Genomic DNA, 18887 nt, shown 5'->3' on the forward strand with positions numbered 1-18887 from the left:
TAACTAAGGCGTTTAGAAAACGGGGTATTATTCATTGATTACGGCTCTGGGGGAATAGTTGGGTGTTAATAATTGGATGGAATAGTTCGCCTAGAACTGCTTGCTCCCAAACTAAAAAAAAAACTCTATCGGGGACACATACAAACACCTAGACATCATCCTCGCCGTTTCGATCTAAACACGACGAGACTCCGAAAGCAGTCGCACGTCCCTCGAACTCCGCCCAGCCGAAAATGTGACGAATGGACGTAAAAGCGACATGCACTTCCTAGATAAAACAAAAGCGTTTTTCGCAAACACACGAAAAGTGGGCGCCACACGAGTGGATGGAGTGAAGAATGCCTGGACTCGTTCGCCCAACCCATAACGCATCCTCAAACCTGGTGAGCCATAAAGAACAACCACAACATATATTTTAAGGCCCCGATAATGAGAATTTCAATGCAACAATTTCATGACTGATACGCAGGAGCACTGCAGATCAGGCTGAATAAATGTATTGATTGAATGACATTCGCGATTCTTTCGAGCGCAAAAAAACACTAATAACTGATGGATACACATAGTTCCAAATTTGCGATTACGTGGGTAAAGCAGTCGTCGGGGGCATGTGTTCCCTCGTCACTCACTTTGACGTAAATGAGTGTCAAACAGCGTCAGGTGGTTTGTTTGGCTGGGACGAGGAAAGAACTTGGGGTTTGGGGGGTAAGAAAGGGGGAAGGAGAGGGCGGGAGGGTGAGGAGAGGGAGAAAACTCGTCAAGAATAATTGGAGTGAGAAAGATTAAGGTTTTGAACTACCCCGAACGAATATTTACCTCTTTTCAAAAAAATAAACGACAGAAGATTTGGCGCTCCCGCGGGAAGCACTTGATTAAGTGTCATCGGACCCTCTCCCCTGGGGTGGGGGGGGAAGAAGTTGAAGATCCCGGCACACCCACCCACCGACGCCTCTTCAAAGCTCTCTTCAAGGGAGGGAAAGGCTCTAACCACTCACACCGCCCACAGCGGACTTGTGAAAGTCTAAACTTTCTCTGGGTAATAAAGTTCGCAACAGCGGTGGAACGCAGGGCGGTTACTGCCAATCATAGCTACACCTTACACTCTTCGTCAACGTTCGCTGGAGGGCAATAATAAGGGAAAACGACCATTTTCAAGACCTGCACTGCGGAAAAACGTAGAAAAATGTGTGTAAACATTGAAAAATCGAGACTTCGAAGATTAAAGCTTTGATATATTTTCACATTTTTTAAGTCACGGAAACTTGGACGTTGAGGTAGGCGGAAGAATAAACACTGCAGGTATTTGAGATACGGGATAGCGGAAAACAATGGAAAAAAAGCGAAATTGACGAAAGCGAAAAAAGGAAGTGCTTTTAGACATATTATGTGGAAATAAATGAGGCTATTACGAGAAATCCGACAGAAATGTGTACGTAGGAAATGAAAACGAAGGGATATATTTATTAAAGAAAAAGACTCATATACAGGTCGTATAACTTGATGGAGACATAACGAGTCAGAGGGATTATGTGAAGCTCAAAAATAATTCATATTGTTTCTGTTTTGGTTGTGATTAAGAGCGTCGTGTCATACGGCTTCCATTCATTCCCACTGACCGTAAAATGAATAATTAAAAACCACTACTCTTAAAGATTAAAATTGACGCACGATTCTTCACAAAAGAATTTTTAATTGCCCAAATCCAAATAGTACTGCATAGGTTTCGAGAAAAAAAATTCCTTCATCAAAACAGACCATTTTCCAAAGTTCATATTTTAAAGCATTTCAGAAACACCGGCTAGCAAATGTTATTAATAGAATCCGGTATTGATGATCCTCGCTCCTGGTTTTGTTTTAGTTTTAATGGATATATTTCATTTCTTGAATATTTATGTATCTATACGTATACTGTATATACATATAGATCTATCTATACACACACACACACATATCCCCGGACTACAACCTTGACGTGGTGGAAGGGCTTGTGCGTTCCGATGACCCCTGGAGCTGTGCTGGCGGGAGTAATAATAATTGCTCCTGGTAGGGTCACCCATGCCAGATCGGTCGAAGGTTAGGAGCCAGACGAAAGGTAGTCCAGGCAGCGTCTGTACCTCAGTGAGGCGGCTGCAATGGCGTCTGACCCCAGTGGGGCGGCCAATAAGTGATGGTGTCACGTTAAAAACACTTTTGAGGAAGGCAACGGGAAACCACCTCAATTATCATTCCCAAGATAAATATGGTGGTCCCTAAACAGATTTTGAGTCCTGGCAACTACGGGGTTCGGCCCAATCGGCCGTGTGTCGTGCCCGGCAGCGGGGGAGGCAAGGCTTCCACGGTCGTCATCCCACGAAATACTTGCAAGGGAAAACCGGCAGCTGCAGAACAGACGACGCCGGAGAATAAGACCAAATTAGTCAGAATAGGAACGTGGATTGTTAGGACAATGATGAGGACGGGGAAATTGGGGAATGTTAAGCGAGATATGGAAAGGGGAAAAATAGATATTTTAGGTCTATTCGAGGTGAGATGGAAGGATAGCGGGGATTACTGGAGTGATAAGTATAGAATAATATACAGCGGTGGGGACGAGAGCCAACGAGGGGTTGCCATAGTATTAAACAAAGAGGTAGGACGAAGCGTAGTCAACAAGGAACAGGCAACGGATGGAATATTACTACTAGAGATAAACAGAACCAACGAACTTGGTTATTATTCAGGTATACATGCCACCGAGCAACCATAAGGAAGAAGAGGTCGATAGGATACACAATCAGTTTGAGGACATAATCGCGTGTGTTCCTGCAGGGAAACATTTGATAGTGATGGGGGATTGGAACGAGACGGTAGGCGAAGGAAGAGATGGTGACGAGGTCGGGGACTACGGTTTAGGCACGAGGAATGACCGCGGGGAGAAGGCAGTTGAGTTCTGCAGGAGACAGGGGTTAGTCATCACCAACACTTGGTTAAGGCACCACAAAAGACACAGGTATACATGGAAAATGCCAGGTGACTCAGAAAGGTATAAGCTATATTATATTCTGGTTAGACAGAAAATGGAATGTAGAAGCATTAAATGATTTGAAAAGGAAGGAGTAACAACAGACGGTAGAGGAAATCATGGAGGATGGTAAAGAGCTAAGTACTATCGAAGAAAAATGGGAAAGTATTAGGAAAGGGTGGTCGAAAGCCGCAAAAGACACTTTTGGAACCGTTAACGCCAAAAGGACTAAGAAACCATGGATCACGGATGAGATGATAACAAAGATGGATGAGCGGAGAAAATGGAAGAATGCAAATACAGAGTTAGGCAAAATTAAGTACAAAGAATTAAACAATAAACTGAGGCGGGCAACAAATAAAGCAAAAGAAGCTTGGTGGAAGACGCAGTGCGAGGATATGGAAAGTCTGCAGAGGAAGGGTGAAATTGGTGCGCTGCACAGCAAAGTTATCTATGCTAACAGTTAGAGATAAGGCGGGTAAGATATTAGTTGACGCAGGAAAGATCCAAGAGAGATGGAAGGAATATATGGAAGAACTGTATAGTAAAGAGCTTAGACCAACAAAGTTAGACATAGAAAAGGAACATGACGTAGAGGATGATAGCTTAGGTCCAGGCATACTAGACAATGAGATAGAAAGGGAATTAAGGGAGATGAAACTAAATAAGGCCGTGGAGGTGGATAACATTCCCGTGGAACTTTTAAAAGGCTTAGGAAAATGTGGGAGGAAGAGGCTATATGGGCTGATACGTAGTATCTATGAGGAGGGAATTAGGCCGGAAGACTTTGTGAGATCAGTTTTAGTTCCTAAACCGAAAAAGGTAAAGCCTACATCATGTGAGGACTACAGGACAATTAGCTTGATTTCCCACGCAGCTAAAGTTGTTCTCAGGATCATAAACAAAAGAATAGAGAGCAGGGCAAATGTTTACTTAGGGGATGACCACCAGTTTGGGTTTAGGAAGGGGAGAGGTACTCGTGATGCCATTGCAATAATTAGATTATTAATCGAGAGGAATATAGAATACAATCAGCAGGTATATGCCTGTTTCGTAGGGTGAATTGGCGCCGTATAGGGCTTAGTACTGGGTGAACTCTGCCGTCACCTACCAAACCGACCTTCGGATTGATTACTGTGTGTTTTATTATATGTAGGCTGCGGAATAATATTGTTGCAAAAAGTTGCATATTTCTTTCCTTCAACAACTACTCTCATTCAGCTGCCAAAAATTTTTGTTTAGATTGACAATGGGAAGAGATAAGCTATCCTTCGTGTTAACTGTTTCGGCCTGGTTAGCAAATAATGATTCCATTCTAGGAATCAACAGAGACTCCATTCAGGAATCTGTCATCAAACGATGATATTATTTGGAAGGGCAACTAAAGAAACTTGTTTCTTCGCGCTTCAGTATAAATCAGTTTTAATTCAGAAGTACAACGATGAAAAATGTTTCAGAGTAGTACTTACTACTCGCTAGTAAGATCGCCTGCAACTAGTCACACATATATGCATTGATATAACTGGTTAAATAGACAATGATTTGAATTCCGTTAATATTCCACTTCACTGAAATAACTTGATTTTTTCCACGCTCGACAGCAACGATGGTAAATTGGCATTTTGTTTGATAGGCTGGCATTGCGGTCGGCTATAGCGGTCGACAAAGTTCCGATTTCGTTCCTCCGAGGCATAACGTCTTCAATAATTTGGATTTAATTTAGAATGATTTTAAGAAAAGAAAAAAAAAGGAGCATTTATCCAAACCATTTAGTAGGGAAATAGAATATGGAAGAATACGCATAACATGTGAACTAAATAAAACTCATTTACATGTAATGTCTCTCACATATTTCCCGTGATAATTTATTCAGCGGTATTTAGAAAAATAATCTTAACACAAATGTGTGGCAGTACAAATGAACATTTGCGAAAATATTAGCCATTCGAATAAAATGTTTCAATAACATCCAGTGAGACTTATAAATGACAGGCAACCCTAATGAAGCAGGCTTATGATACTACGGTTAGGAAAACAAATTGCATGGTTTCAGTTTTAATGCCAGTGTTATAGAATAATGAGATGGCGAGGAGAAGAGCAGTTGGCCCAATGACAATATCCATCCCGGCATGACCTTTGGTCTTTGTCGGCTTTGCAGGCGCAGCTTCGTGTGCTGAGAGTCGGATCCGAAAATATATTTTCAAAAATGAACGCCAGAAAGTCCTTGAATGATAGTTAACGATCCAACTACAGCTGCACCTCTTGCTACTCGACAGTTTTAATTAAGCGAGTTGCGCGATAACGTCGCCAGGATGCGTACACACACACACACACACGCGTTACACGACACTCGCATGGCTGGCATTATGTACCACCACCAAATGGCCATATACCATCAAAATGAACATTATTTACTCAGATAATTTATGTAAGCCTTGCGGGACAGGATGCAATATCGTAATATTCATTCCAAGAAAATCACTTGTTTGTCTTCTGATCAAGTGATTAGGAATATATTTAGTAGCTTTTTAAATATGCCCAAAAAAACTGATTTACGGTGCATTACAAAGGAATGTTTACTAGGGGACGATAAATTCGTCACATAAATGCTATGAGACCAAGTATTTGTACATCCGAATGGTGCGACAAAGTTAAGGTCGCAACCGTCATTATGGCCGCTAATACGCAGCTCCAAATGGATATTCTGATAATAGGAAAGTTACTCGCTCTAATTTTGTATAATGTCGTGCGCACCATAACAGAACCTCATAAAATTAACACCGAAAGAATTCCTATAAATATTTTCTATGCTGGTTAAATATGATGAAAATATTTGAATTTCGGAACCTTGCAGCATCGTAAGTACAAACTTAAGGCCGTAACATTAGGGCCGTAAGAAATAACTCAGCATCGAAAGCTATTGAGCTATTTCTTACGCCACTAAGTTAATCAACGCTCACAGTTCATAATGGATATTGGGAGGTTGATTACTGCAATTAGTTTCCCTGAAGAGAAGACACGAAGAATTGCGAAAATATAATGGGTATTTTCCCACAATTTTCTCACGCAGCCCTCCACGCATTCTCAGTTGAACTCGCCTCAAGTTAAGGCGCCCCGCAACCGACGCCCTCCAAGTAGGATCCCTTAAATGCTTACTATTACTCCTGGGTCGCGTTTTTCAAGCTACTAGGGTTCACCAGGATCCCTCGCTGGGGCAGGAGACGTCGCGAGAATGTACATACAATGTGCGTCAGAAATGCATGCATTACTGTGACTAGAGGAATCATATTGCTTCAAAGGCAAGTTTCCGAGACGTACAGAACTACTCTCTAAATTGCAGTCAATACAAATGTTTCCTCTAGATATTTAACACCTCCGCCTTCAACTACCTTCCGCGCCACAACCCTCTTCACAACACCAAACAATGCTTCCTTAAAGGTTCCCACTACTCAACCCATCTCCATCCAAAATATTCCCCAAGTGAAGTTCTCGGTTCCTCTCGTGCAGGTCTTCCACATCGACGAAATAACTCATTTCACCTTTCTTTCGTTTTTATTAAAATTCATTTCGCCATGCACGTACACATCAAATCATAACGAGTCATAATCAGACGCTCACCTTACCTACTTCCAATTTGAGTCCCCCTGCTACATGGAAATAATGCCCTGCGCGCTCTCCCAGGGAGAGACCCTGCGAGGGTATCCGAATCGAAAATAAAATAAGGGATATACAGGCTAAGATCGCAGGAGGGGAGAGACCAGTAGCCTAATTCGCTTCTTCGCACGAGAGGCGCTTGATCGTATTTGAGTTGGCGCCGGCAAACTCGCCGCTTAAGCGCCATCCACCCCCCCCTTCGGCGCCCCCCCACAAACCGCCGACAACTCGCTCCTTCTCGAACTTTCCGGATGGGAGGGTGGGTTGGGGGAGCGGGGGTGGGGGGTGGGTTAGCGGGCGGGGGGTGGAGAACACAGCCGGAAGACGCGAATTGATCCGGCCGGTCCCACTGCGCTCTCGAGAGGAGGGGAGGAAGGCCGTGACGTCCGACCCCCTCCCCCTCTCCCCTCCCCCAAGAACACCGGGCCTCCGCCGGGTGAGGGAACGGGTACGCGATTTGCGCTCCTTTCCCTCCTCTTTGTCCACATCCAAGTTAAAACCGATCCCTGAAAATCACCGAGGGGGATAGTTGTAAGTACACTAACGCCACGGCACTACATTGACATTCCCCGAAAGACCATTTATGAAATACGATTAAGCAGTCACGTGCAGTGTAACTTGGCTCAAGATTGCTCTGAAATCTTCGGAATTCAACTGCGTTTATTAAAACAAATCCAAATCATATTTTAGAATAGTCACACGTCAAAAAATGGTGGAAATAAATGCAGCTGAACCATTATTTCATCAGGAAAGAAACAATACTCCATAAATAGATACTAATCGGGAGATCGATTGAAATTCAAATGAGAAATGGATTAAAAATATCCCATGGTAAACAAGCCACGGTACCATTTTCCCTTTCACGACAGAGTAATCCCAAAACATCGGAACCCATAAACATTTGTACATTTCCAGGGATTAACAACGAGAAGCGAAGCGAAAAGGCGTAAAGGATGTTTCTTACAAACACAAAAATATTACAGTAATCTGATGAATATGAGATTTTTCTTCTATAAAATTGAAAAACTGAGGAATTGCTTCAGATTTCAAATCAAATCTTGTTAGTGAAAGTCCCGGAAACGGCTATAAGATCCCATGCTCGAGATTTATTTGATGGGCGAGTGAAAAGCACAACTAATGAAACTGGTGCGGATAAAACACGTATTTAGAGACATGCTCTGCCGTGTATTTTTCAGGTTGCGTATCTGGTGATTGGACACAAGGGGGGGACTACTTAAAGGACATACATACATGTGTATTACGTAACATCTCCGGGGTTGAGGGGGGCACGAGAATCGATGGGGCGTTACGTGGAGAGAAGGGGGATGGGTTGGAAGGGGCGTTACGTTGTTTAAGCGGCAATGATGAAATGAAAGGATGAAATTTTGAGCACCAAATGGACCAATTTTACACTCAGCAATGGATGCAGGGCGCATGGCATTGCTGGCTGTCAGATTAAAGTTTGCGAAAACTCTGGATGGCGATGGAGAAAAAAAATAAATGCGGTGGAAATCGCAGTATTTGCGTTTCCTCTTGTTTCGCCCATTCCAAAATGCACCGAGACTTAGGGATGAAGCACGGAGGAGCACGAAACGGCAATGGAAAACAACCACAGCATTTGCCAATCACGTAATGGAGTTAGAACGAAGGGGGACGTGGGAGAGGGAAACCCGGCGACGACATTAGTATACCATTATTTCCAAAATATACCGAGCAGAAACACAATTTTGCGTCCCATCCGACGTGTAACGCACACCACTTTAAGCGCTCTCTTCACGCAAATCCCCAAGGAGGGATTGGGATGTCACTCTAACATTCTACCAACGCCGGTATACGATCCCGGGCCCTCGGGATGGGAAGTTGATAAACGATCCTCAGCAACCATTCGATTCCCTTTTTTAATGTTCACATTTACGAGTAGTCCTTAAATACTAAGAGAGATAGAAAACGAAGAAGAATACGCTAAGAAAAATGAAGTCCTTAGGGATAGTTTTGGTGCCTAAGATGTCTAATTTTCGAAGGTTAAAATAATTAGACTTCACTTTTATTTCACCGATTGATGCGTATCTTAAAGAATGGATTAATCATAGTCATAGCCCATAAACGCCTATCATTAAAGGGATTTGGGAAATATGGTCATCCCTTAGCTTAACTGACAATTTGTCTCTTCTGCATTAACTAGGAATGAAAGCCTGGCCAGGGTTCATTCCGAAGAGTCTCGCAGTTCATTTCAAAAAGTTAAGATATGCACACCAAATAAACCACCTTTCTAAGATAACACTCTCGTTTAGACGGCAAATTCGAGTAAATCAACCCATGTTTCGAACTCATTTTAGGAACCAAAAACATTGATAAAAAATACTTCAGTCGAAGATGAGATTAGCTTACACACTGGCGTATTCTATAGTTCTTTCTCCTGAAGAGCAAAAGAAAAGCACGCTCGTGAAATTTGATAAATGCACATCAATTTTAAAGGATCGCTAATGTATTAAATGCCGCTGGTAAAAAATACCACATTCCCGCAAAAACTCTTCAAAAAAAGCAAATGGCTCCAACATAAGTGACTAGAATGAAGAACTCTAGTAAAAATAGACTTTTCATTATTTATTTTTTATCCACCCACCCTATCATAAGATGCTAATTCTCCAGAATGCTCTTTCAAATAAGTTTTTGTATCATCTATTCTGAACAGCGTTGCATAAAACGAAACGCAAAATATAAATAAATACTCTCAACTGATCATATTTCTCCATTCGTATTAGCCACAACAAACGGCGAACCATGGCACGAGTAATTTCGTTATTTTGGCATATTCCCCTCCACCTAAGTACTCGTTTTACGCGATATATTAAAGTCACTTTTACTTGATGAAACTTGGGACATTTTCCCATGACACAAAAATTTCAATATGGGTGCGCTCTAATGGGCCAAAAAAGAATATTAATTAAAATAAATCCCTACCGTGTTCCCTCATCCGTTTAATAGTCATGAGATTTCGTTAACGGGAAAGGCAGACCGACAAACACTACAGCAGCTCTGTTGCCGTAAATTGAGTTTACCGCCAAGATGCCAATCCTTTCCCCTCTTTGTCTAATTTTCGCGATGCACGTCCACTGCGACGTGCATTGGAGCCATATAGATCGCTCGCATGTTAACAGCCAATGTCTTTCGAAATGTCCGAGACATATGAGGTGAGGGTGCTGGTTCAGGGGTGTCGCGATAGTCCAGGGGAGGAGTGTCGCCCGCCCGACCACTTACCGCCGCTGTGAGTGCCCGAGGTCCCGTTGGGGGTCGCGTCGCCGTTGGTCGCTTCGGCGGACGATGGGGTGGCGCCATTGGTGGTCGCCGCCGGGACGTCCTTCTTCCTTGCCATCAGATATCCCTTCTTGAAGAGCACGTCCTGGCGAGGGGTCGTGATCTTCGTGTACTCTTCTGCAAACACAAGAGGGACAAATAATGATTAATTTAAAGAAGCCTGTCAAGGAAGTCGGAGGTCGGCATCATCTTCTTCAAGGCCATCATCAGGGTGTTACCCATTACGATTTAGCTCATTGGTCACACAATTCGAAGGTTAAGTTCTCAGCTAATTAGATATTAAAAATTTAAATATGAATAAATATATCAAGGAAGAATACCATTGATTCCCTTCCAGCGTTACAGCTTCCCAAGACAGGAATGCCTTGAAGGTCAAAATAATCTGCAAAATATTATAAAATTTTAGTATGCCTCGAATACTTTGTGATTGGTTTCATGCAAATTGGTCGAGTCACCACCATATGTGATTGCATTCTTAAGCATACAAGCATTAAAATGCTCGTAGGTATTATTTTCAAAACGTAATTACACCAGGAGCATTGTTTTTGTTAAAAAAAAGGAAGGCTAACTTAATCAGTACCGTGGTGAGAAATTCAGTGAAAGCGTGTGGAAAGAGGCATTCTTTCGCGGAGTAATTTGAAGAAAATGGACGCAACAGTGGTCAATAATTGAGGAAATGAATAAATTACATTTTTGTAAGACCCACACGCAAAGTGAAGGGAACTGATGAAGGACAAGGCACGCAAAAATCAAAAGTAAAACATTCGAGGAAGAGGAATACGAAAAGCAGTGTGTGTGTGTGTGTGTGTGTGGTAGCATGGGCCAGAAACCAGGAGCCTGTCTCGCAAATCAAGAAGTCAGCTCACACGTCTTTGAAATTTGCACATGAGGGGTCTGCTAACGTTAAGGAATGGTTCGGCAGCTGTTGGCTGACCACTTCGCATATTGTGCCAGTTTGAAATGTTTTATAATACATGGGTCTGAACCGCGTTGAGAACCCAGTCGTTGAGGCAATGAGAGGCTCTTGGGTGCGGCGAGGGATGGAGGGAATAAGTTGGAAGGAGAAGAGGAAGATTGAGGGTGGGCATCGCTTGCAAATTTGGTGCAAGAAGAGGGGAAGTGGCTGTTGGGGAAATGCGAAGAAGGGAGAAAAGTGGAGGATATGTTGGTTGGCGAAAGGAGCTGGATGTGGATACGACCGAGATAAAAGGGAGGAAGCTAAGAGGGAAGAAAGCAGGCTTTGTGGATACGACATGTGGGCAGGTGGATAGGGAGAGCTGTTGACGAAATAATTTAAGGAAAACAGGAGGAATTCCACGCGATAAATAATACGTGCGAGAGAGATATTAGACGGTCCAAAACCAATAATTAATAGATATATAACCTCTGATAATGAATAGCAGTCTTTGACGTTTCGCAATAACTTTACATAGTACTTTTCAAGGCATATTACGAGTTTATGATTTTTAATTTTAATAAACAGAGAAAGATCTCTCCTACCGTAGTACGATTGGGGTAATAATAAATTTTCAAAATCACTGCTGAAGAGACCTCCTTCAAAATTGGGCAAGAGATGTAATATTTATTAATTAAATATTTTATTTTTAAGATTTATTATTTGAACGAATAATATTGCTATTATTTTGCAATCACGTAAGCACGAAAGAAGTGAAATGGACATAGTGACTATTTAGTTGCCAAACAAGAGCAGTCTCCAGTTTAGTACATCTGCCCCTACCCGAATAATTATCACTATTAATACCATTCCAGAAGCACACTTAACTTTGTGGATGAGATGCTTAATTATTTTTCAGAAAGTTAATCACCTTCATGAAAGTATTTAAACCAATCTATTATCTTAATTCAATCCCTGGAAACTACTTTTCCGCGAGTGGATTAATGCGTCAAAACGTACGGATACCTCGCTGCATTCCCACGCGTTCGGGGAACCTTGAAAACCTCGCTTCAGACTTATTCCATGCCACCCACCCCCCACGCGCGCGCATGTGTGAATAAAACACCCGCCAGGGTGGTTTTCGAGGGTACCATGGAGATCCCTTGTCTAAACGTGAATGCCACAGAAAAAACGCCGTATTTTCTCTGGCAGCGCACCAGCGCGAGTTGAAGTCAATGCATGATGTCTCACGCTGGGCGAGTTTAAAGCCCCCAAATGCTTCGGAGTTGCGGCAATAATTTGGCAAGAGGAACCAGTCTATGGGAAAAAGATACATGCAAACCTAATGGTTAGAGTGCCAAGTTTATCGCAGATGCCATTCTCCGGAAACGCATTACGATCGTCCGTCTTCATCCCTCATCGCAGACACTGATAAAGGACGCCCGAGAGAGAAAAAAAACCCTCTCGTGTGGACCATAATCCCACCCCCTCCCCTCCCCTTATCGCCCAGTCGCCGCTAGCGAGCCCCTCCGCCGAATTAAGAAGACGCCGATTAACGACCGCCGAACATCGCCGTCGGAATCCACATTAATCACACCGCAGGGAGGAATGATTCCCCCCTCTCCTCCTAATTAGGCAGGAATAACGTTTATTGCCGTCCCCATTATCGAATGAGAAACTTGCATCCTTCCCCCGCCACTCTCGTGGATATCTCGTGGGCTGGCAGGCCGAGTGATTTCGATGGCGGCGGCGGGTGGGGGGGGAGAGACCAAGTTGAGGAACGTCCAAAGCGGACAAAGGGAGCCGACACAGGGCGACTCATCATTACCTCATCAGAGAGGTTTAGGGATTTTCATTGGTCAATATCTGCAACAAATAGAGTAATAGGTGGAACATTCTTACATTAATATAATATCCAACTTTTGCACGCGTGCTCACCTTCGGCACTTCTGAATCTGCGCGCGCACGCGTCGCGACATACTACCACAATCATTCGCGGCGCCTGTACGTTTGATCCTTTGTTTCACCCTCTCTTAATCACTCGGCAAAGGGGGTGCACAGAAATGACCTCTAACTTAACCCCCAGAGCTATCACCACACGGGATCGGGGCAGGTGAGCGCGGAAGTCGAAGGAAGAAGAGGATTGCCATTTCCAGAAGTCCAGCTAGGAGGTCATCACGGATGTCTCCAAGAAAATGCTTCATTTTGATACAAAATGAAGTCTGCATTGTCTCCCTGTGATTGCGGCAGGAGCCACAGCATTCGGAGGAGCCCCACCCTCGTGAAATCTGCTAAGAGACACGACACATTAATCCCCCTCAGGTAATATGAATGAATCACCCTGTACCGTTAAGAGTAGTTAGGTGGCCGCCAAGGTTTAGGTATTTGATGGATCTAAAGACTAGGCACGGCTACACGCCTAACACGACACTAAGCATCCTAAAAACATCACAATAGGCCACCATTCAGCTCCCCACACGTATCTCCTCCTCTCTTCCACCTGCCCTCGCTCCTTCCTCGCCCTGCCTCCTATTCCTCCCCCCACCCGCCCCTTTCCCCACCTCCTCTTCGCCGCAGTCTCCTTTCTTTCAGATTCCGCCGTCGCTCGACATAATCTCCCGCAGCCTCCTCCCGGCCGTCTTCGCTCCCCGCCCCGATTCAGCACGTCTTCCTTTGGCTCACTTCTTCCTCTTTTTCCATTCATATCGAATTATATCAAGTGAATTATTTCCTTAAAAAACAACGAGATAAATGTATTTGTACATATTGTAACCCGGATTTTATACTAACAGTAATATCACATCACGACAGTTACAATACCGCAAGTAACAACTTAGCCTAGACCAGCAGGTTTTTTAAAAAGGAAAGATAAATTGAGCGTCTTACTGTCTCTTTTTAGACATTATATTAAATGATAACCTAATGATAATAATTAATAATTATATGATAATTAAATGAGAATACCTTTTACGAACCTTTTGCAGCTTAAGTAAATACTATTTAATATAATCAGCATATTTATGCTTCTCATATGTTCCACTTCATTTTTCGCCATTAATGATGGGCAAAATAATAAAGATGAAGCCAGAAGACACCGCTCCATCCAAATCCCCAAGTTGCAAAGAAGATCCATGATTCAGGGTTGCAAACTCTCATATTTATTGCAAGTAAGCATCCAATTTCTCCAATATTTGTGAAAGTCTCATAACATTAACATCCCTATCGAGATCTTTGATGGAATTTCTTAACACTGTCCCTTTTTCACCGCATTATATCATTCCCGACTTCCCATTATCCCTTATTCTCTTTTCACGAGCAACTTAAAAACTCCTTCCGTCCCTTCCCTGTCTTTCACAGCAAACACTCTCCAACTGAAATAACGACGCGACTTCTGAAATCCTTATCAGTTCTTTGAATTGATCGACTTGAGGCTGCGTCGCGTTTTTATACGCCTAAATGCCAACTGTCAGTCGCCACGAGGGTGTGTGGCAGGGGGTGCCAGGGCACCAGCCATTGGCATAATTGTTATTTTATTTCCTTAAATTATCTATTGTCGCAGAAGTAGTAGTCTACCAGTGGTGAACGAGGAGTAATGGAGGCGAGTGAAAATTAACCCGTTTATAGTTTTTTTTTGGACAGAAATTTTTACTTAAGTTTTCGCCGAGGTTCAGGCTAGAACGTTATGCGAAGATTTAATTGTTCCGTCTTCGTCCGCGTTTAACTCCAATTGTTTGTCTTAGCCATTTGTTTCAGGTAGTGCTAGTAGATCTTCGTGCTTCATCTTCAAGTGCTTTCCAGCGCAGCCTGTCCAGCAATAACGGGACCCACTCTGTTCGTTCGCGACGGCTCTTCTCTGCTCATCTGGTTAGACTAGAAAGCAAGGACCAGAAGTGTGATGGATCCTAAACCCTGGACGCGTGGAGTCAATGGACGAGATGTAGCCAATGCGAAATGACACACACATATCCTTGAATTTTCGTCTTTAGATAAATACCCAACATGGATTCACTGGACTAACTGCTTCCAACAGCTTTTTAACTGGTTTTAAGGCATATTTCACTTGTTTTTTTGATTGGAAATCTTGAGAAAGTGAACTATTAATGAATGCAATGTAATGTCACACACAAATGTAACGTGCGAATAATCACAATAACCCGCCTGAAAGAGAACGTACGACTGCTTTTCATTGAGATCAATACGCTGGATTGGAAATAATTCCTATCTTTAAGCATTTAAGTCATCTCCGCAAAAGCAGTAAGACGCCTGCCTCAAAGACAGGATCTGCACTGAGTAATTTCCGGAAATTTAAAATTTTCAATTCCGCGAGGAAATGGCCAGAGTATTTTTATCACTCTTCAGCAGACTCATTTCTCTATGTACTCTAGAAAAGAAACAAAATGGTTAGAGTCACAAGAGTTGGGACTGCTAACTTAAATCGGGAGGGAATAGTATGCAAACCAGAGGATACGGAGAGGCGGGCACATGAGGAGAGCAACTTGGAGAGGGATGGGAGCTACAGGGAGCCATCAGAAGGGGAATTAAGGATGGCCAAAGAAGCATTGGCTAGAAGAATGCAATCGATGACGTGTGTACTAACAAGTGAAGCAGGTATTACTAAAGGTTTTAACATACGCAGGTACATGGATCCGAAACCTAGTCGTCTAGCGTCCTAGAAGACGGGCCAAGATTAAGCTTTAAGAGAGATGGGTATGATAAGGATTGGCAATGCAGCAAAGCAGTCTTAAATTTGGTGGAAGAAGAGGAATTTCGGAGGGAAAATCCGAGGAAAGAAGAAAAAGTGGGTGGAGGGTAATTTAAATGTTATGTTGGGGCATCGTCTTTCAGTAATTATTACGTAAAGAAATAATCGAGATACCTGGATTAAATTTACTCTGGATAATAATTGGATCCTTGCGTATTTAATGACGCAAATATAAGCCATTAATGTTTATTTGTTTCGTTTCAGGAATCCATGGATTGAAGTATGGCGCCTCGCACGGTGGGTGGGAGGGTAGCAATGTGATTTAATTCCTTCATTTGAAAATTTTACAGTGCCAGGACATCCAGGATGAAATGACGACCACGGCGCGACGGGCAACCCAAGCGATGCGACTTTGAAATTTTGCAACATCCGCCCCGAAGGACCATTGCAGGATCGGAGATTAGACAACACAAATGACGTCAGCCAAGAGACGGAGCAATGGTTTTCGACGCAATCTGCTGAGTTCTACAATTACGGTCTTCTAGAGGCCAATAAACGCAGGGATAAAGGTATATTACTCTGCAAAGTGACTATGTCTTAAGGATTACAAAGAAAAATTAAGTGGACATCTTGATTACTTTTTAGAGGCAATTGAAAGAAAAAGACACTCCCCTCGTAGAGTCGTGCGATGTTTACCCATGAGACCGAGCGCTGCGAGGGAGTACGCAGTGTTAGACTTGGAGTGGAGACTTGATTAACGGAAAAAGCACGAAAGGAGGCAGAAATGACAAAGAACTGGAGAATGAAATAATGCACCGTACAGTAATTGTTTGCCCTAAACAAGAGAAAGTCCGCGTGGCGGGGTCTTAGAACTCGTTAGGGACTGTCCAAGATCCAACTTTGTAATGAATGGGTAGACCACACCTCTTCGTGATTCTTTAGAAGTGAACATGCAACGAACTAATTCAGGTCCATCACACGGCCACCAACTCGGCCCCACTCTCCGCCCCTCCCGTGCCATAGCCTCCACATCCCATTGTCCCGCACCCTCCGGACAAGTGGACGATTCCCCCTTTGCAACCCCTCTCCCGTACGTCTCCCCCTCCATTCCCCCCTCTCCCGCCGCCCACGAGAAGGTCCTATTTGAGAACATCCCTTTCTCCGCCGTGATTACAGCTCTCTGATGCACGCTATGTCACGGTGCACATGTAAGTCTTCACTGATCACGAACTGGGGTGGGGCGATGGACAGTGCGCGGCTTCCCGCGCGCCACCAGTGCCTTGGCGGCGAGACATTTCACTTCGCCGTCGCGTGTTCCTTTTCCTTCTATCCGTGCCCCTTCCAGTCTTGTTTTCAACCCTGGAGTGTTATTACTCCATCGGTATTATTTCCGTTTCCATTACTGCTCATTCGAATTACATATATTCACATGATTCAATTCTCTCGTTCTGTTATTCTCACACAGACTCCGTTACTCCACGAAACTTGGTAATCCCTGGATAAGGATCATGGATGAATGAAATACGGCGAGCGAGGGATACTCCACGTTTATGGTGAGAGAGGAATGAGCCACTCGCGGAAGAATTAAATGACACACCTGGGTGGCAGGAAAGAGAATGGAAGAGGTAGGTATTCCACCACACTGGGAATGCCAATTTAGAGAAAGAGAGAGAGAGTTAGGATCAAAGACAAATCTCCGAACAAACTAATTTGCGAGAGAGAGTAGAATAAATGCTCGGAGAGAGAGGATGACAGAGAGGGGCAATGAATGCGGTCGACAAGAGACTCTCTTGAGACAAGAGGAGTACATTAAAGGGATCCCAGATTGAGCTGATGCGTCCAATCCGAATAGAGCGTCAATGCGAGACCACGAGGGAATGCATGGGTGAGGCGTCCAAGGACACGGCAGGATGGAAGAAATCAGAAGGACAGTAACTAATGCCAGCATTTTCTCGTCATCATTTCCCGGCAAAGGAACGAACGACTTCACTGGCACTACAGGGTGTGCGCGCACTGCTTAAACTTTGCCCCATCACCCGAAAGACAATCCGACTTTCCCGAAGCCCCCCCTCCGGGTCCGAGCTATCAGGGGGAGGGAGTGGGGGGCCTGGCGTTCACAATGCCACGGGTGATCGAAACGGGCGCTCCGGGCGTTTGAGGTGCCTGCCCTTGTCATTCGGTCCGGCGCTGTGCACAACGACCGCGTTTCGGTACAGTACTCGCAAAAGAAAGATGCTGGCTGGCCACGTGGGTGAGTCTCTTCAAGTTATCTAAATAGGGATGGACTTTTTTTCTTCGAAATGTGAAGGGAAATGCATTGGGGTGCCGTCGATATATCTCCCATCTCCCCCGTTTGATCTCCTCTTGAAAAATTTTTGAGTGACCTCATCAATGGTCGAAATTGGCATTGTAACTGGCATGAAACTGATGCGGATCAAACAATCATAACAAGCAAAACCTTCACGTGCTGTTTCCGAACGATGCGGACAAAGTGAAAAAGGGCTCATTATTTTGAGTTATTTCGAAAACATTAATACTTCGCCAAAAACCGAACTAAAAAAACATTACATTACCGACAGCTTTATTAATTAGATAATAGCAATTTCATCTGCTTAGGATCAAAAAGAAGGCACTAACCGATAGATAAGATAGCTTCCGGTGTACGAGGTCTGTCCTATAAATACGCGAACTGAGGTCATATAAACTTTATTTTGCAAAATTGAGTCTACATCGATTTAGTCCCCTGTTCAAAGTACTCTCCATTCGCCGCTATTCACTTATTCCATCTTCTTTTCTTCTGTTTAAAGCACCCGTGGAAGTCCTCTTGGCAGTTAGGCTTTTCAGTTTTATCGTCGTTTCTTGCTTTACTGTGTCTTCCACATCTTCCCAGAGATTCCCATCCCCTCATCTCATTTTTGCGTTCTGTGGGAATAGGAAAAAGTCGCAGGGGGTGAGATCTGGCAAATAAGGAGGATGATCAATGATGGTGATTGAAGTGGTTGGTGACAGAATATGGCGAACAATCAATGCTGAATGTGCAGGTGCATTGTGTCATGGTGCGAAGGATCCATCCATCGCCTTGAGTCAAATTTGGTCGCACGCGATCTCTCAAACGCTTGAGAACTGTTAAGGTAGAACTCAGCATATATTGTTTGTCCTTCAGGAAGAAATTCATGATTAACAACACCTTCGACATCAAAGAAAACCAGAAGCATGACTTTGATTTTCGATCGGCTTTTTCTTGATGATTTGGTTTGATTCAATCCACTTGAAAACGGATGTTTTCTTCCGAGCATTATCACCGCAATCAGCTGTTGACA

The 18887-nt window shown here is 43.6% G+C and overlaps 1 protein-coding gene across 1 annotated transcript in view; it reads right to left on the reverse strand.

Annotated features, from left to right (window-relative positions):
• LOC139695525 (uncharacterized) overlaps window positions 1-18887 on the reverse strand; it is a 452837-nt gene that overhangs the window by 113618 nt on the left and 320332 nt on the right. Inside the window, exon 3 of the mRNA XM_071594355.1 lies at window positions 9914-10087. Coding sequence (XP_071450456.1) covers window positions 9914-10087 — 174 coding nt within the window. The remainder of the gene's footprint in view (window positions 1-9913; window positions 10088-18887) is intronic.

Source organism: Hetaerina americana, unplaced genomic scaffold (genome assembly GCF_022747635.1).
Source record: "Hetaerina americana unplaced genomic scaffold, ioHetAmer1.1.p SCAF_6, whole genome shotgun sequence".
In the NCBI taxonomy this organism is placed as follows: Eukaryota; Metazoa; Arthropoda; class Insecta; order Odonata; family Calopterygidae; genus Hetaerina; species Hetaerina americana.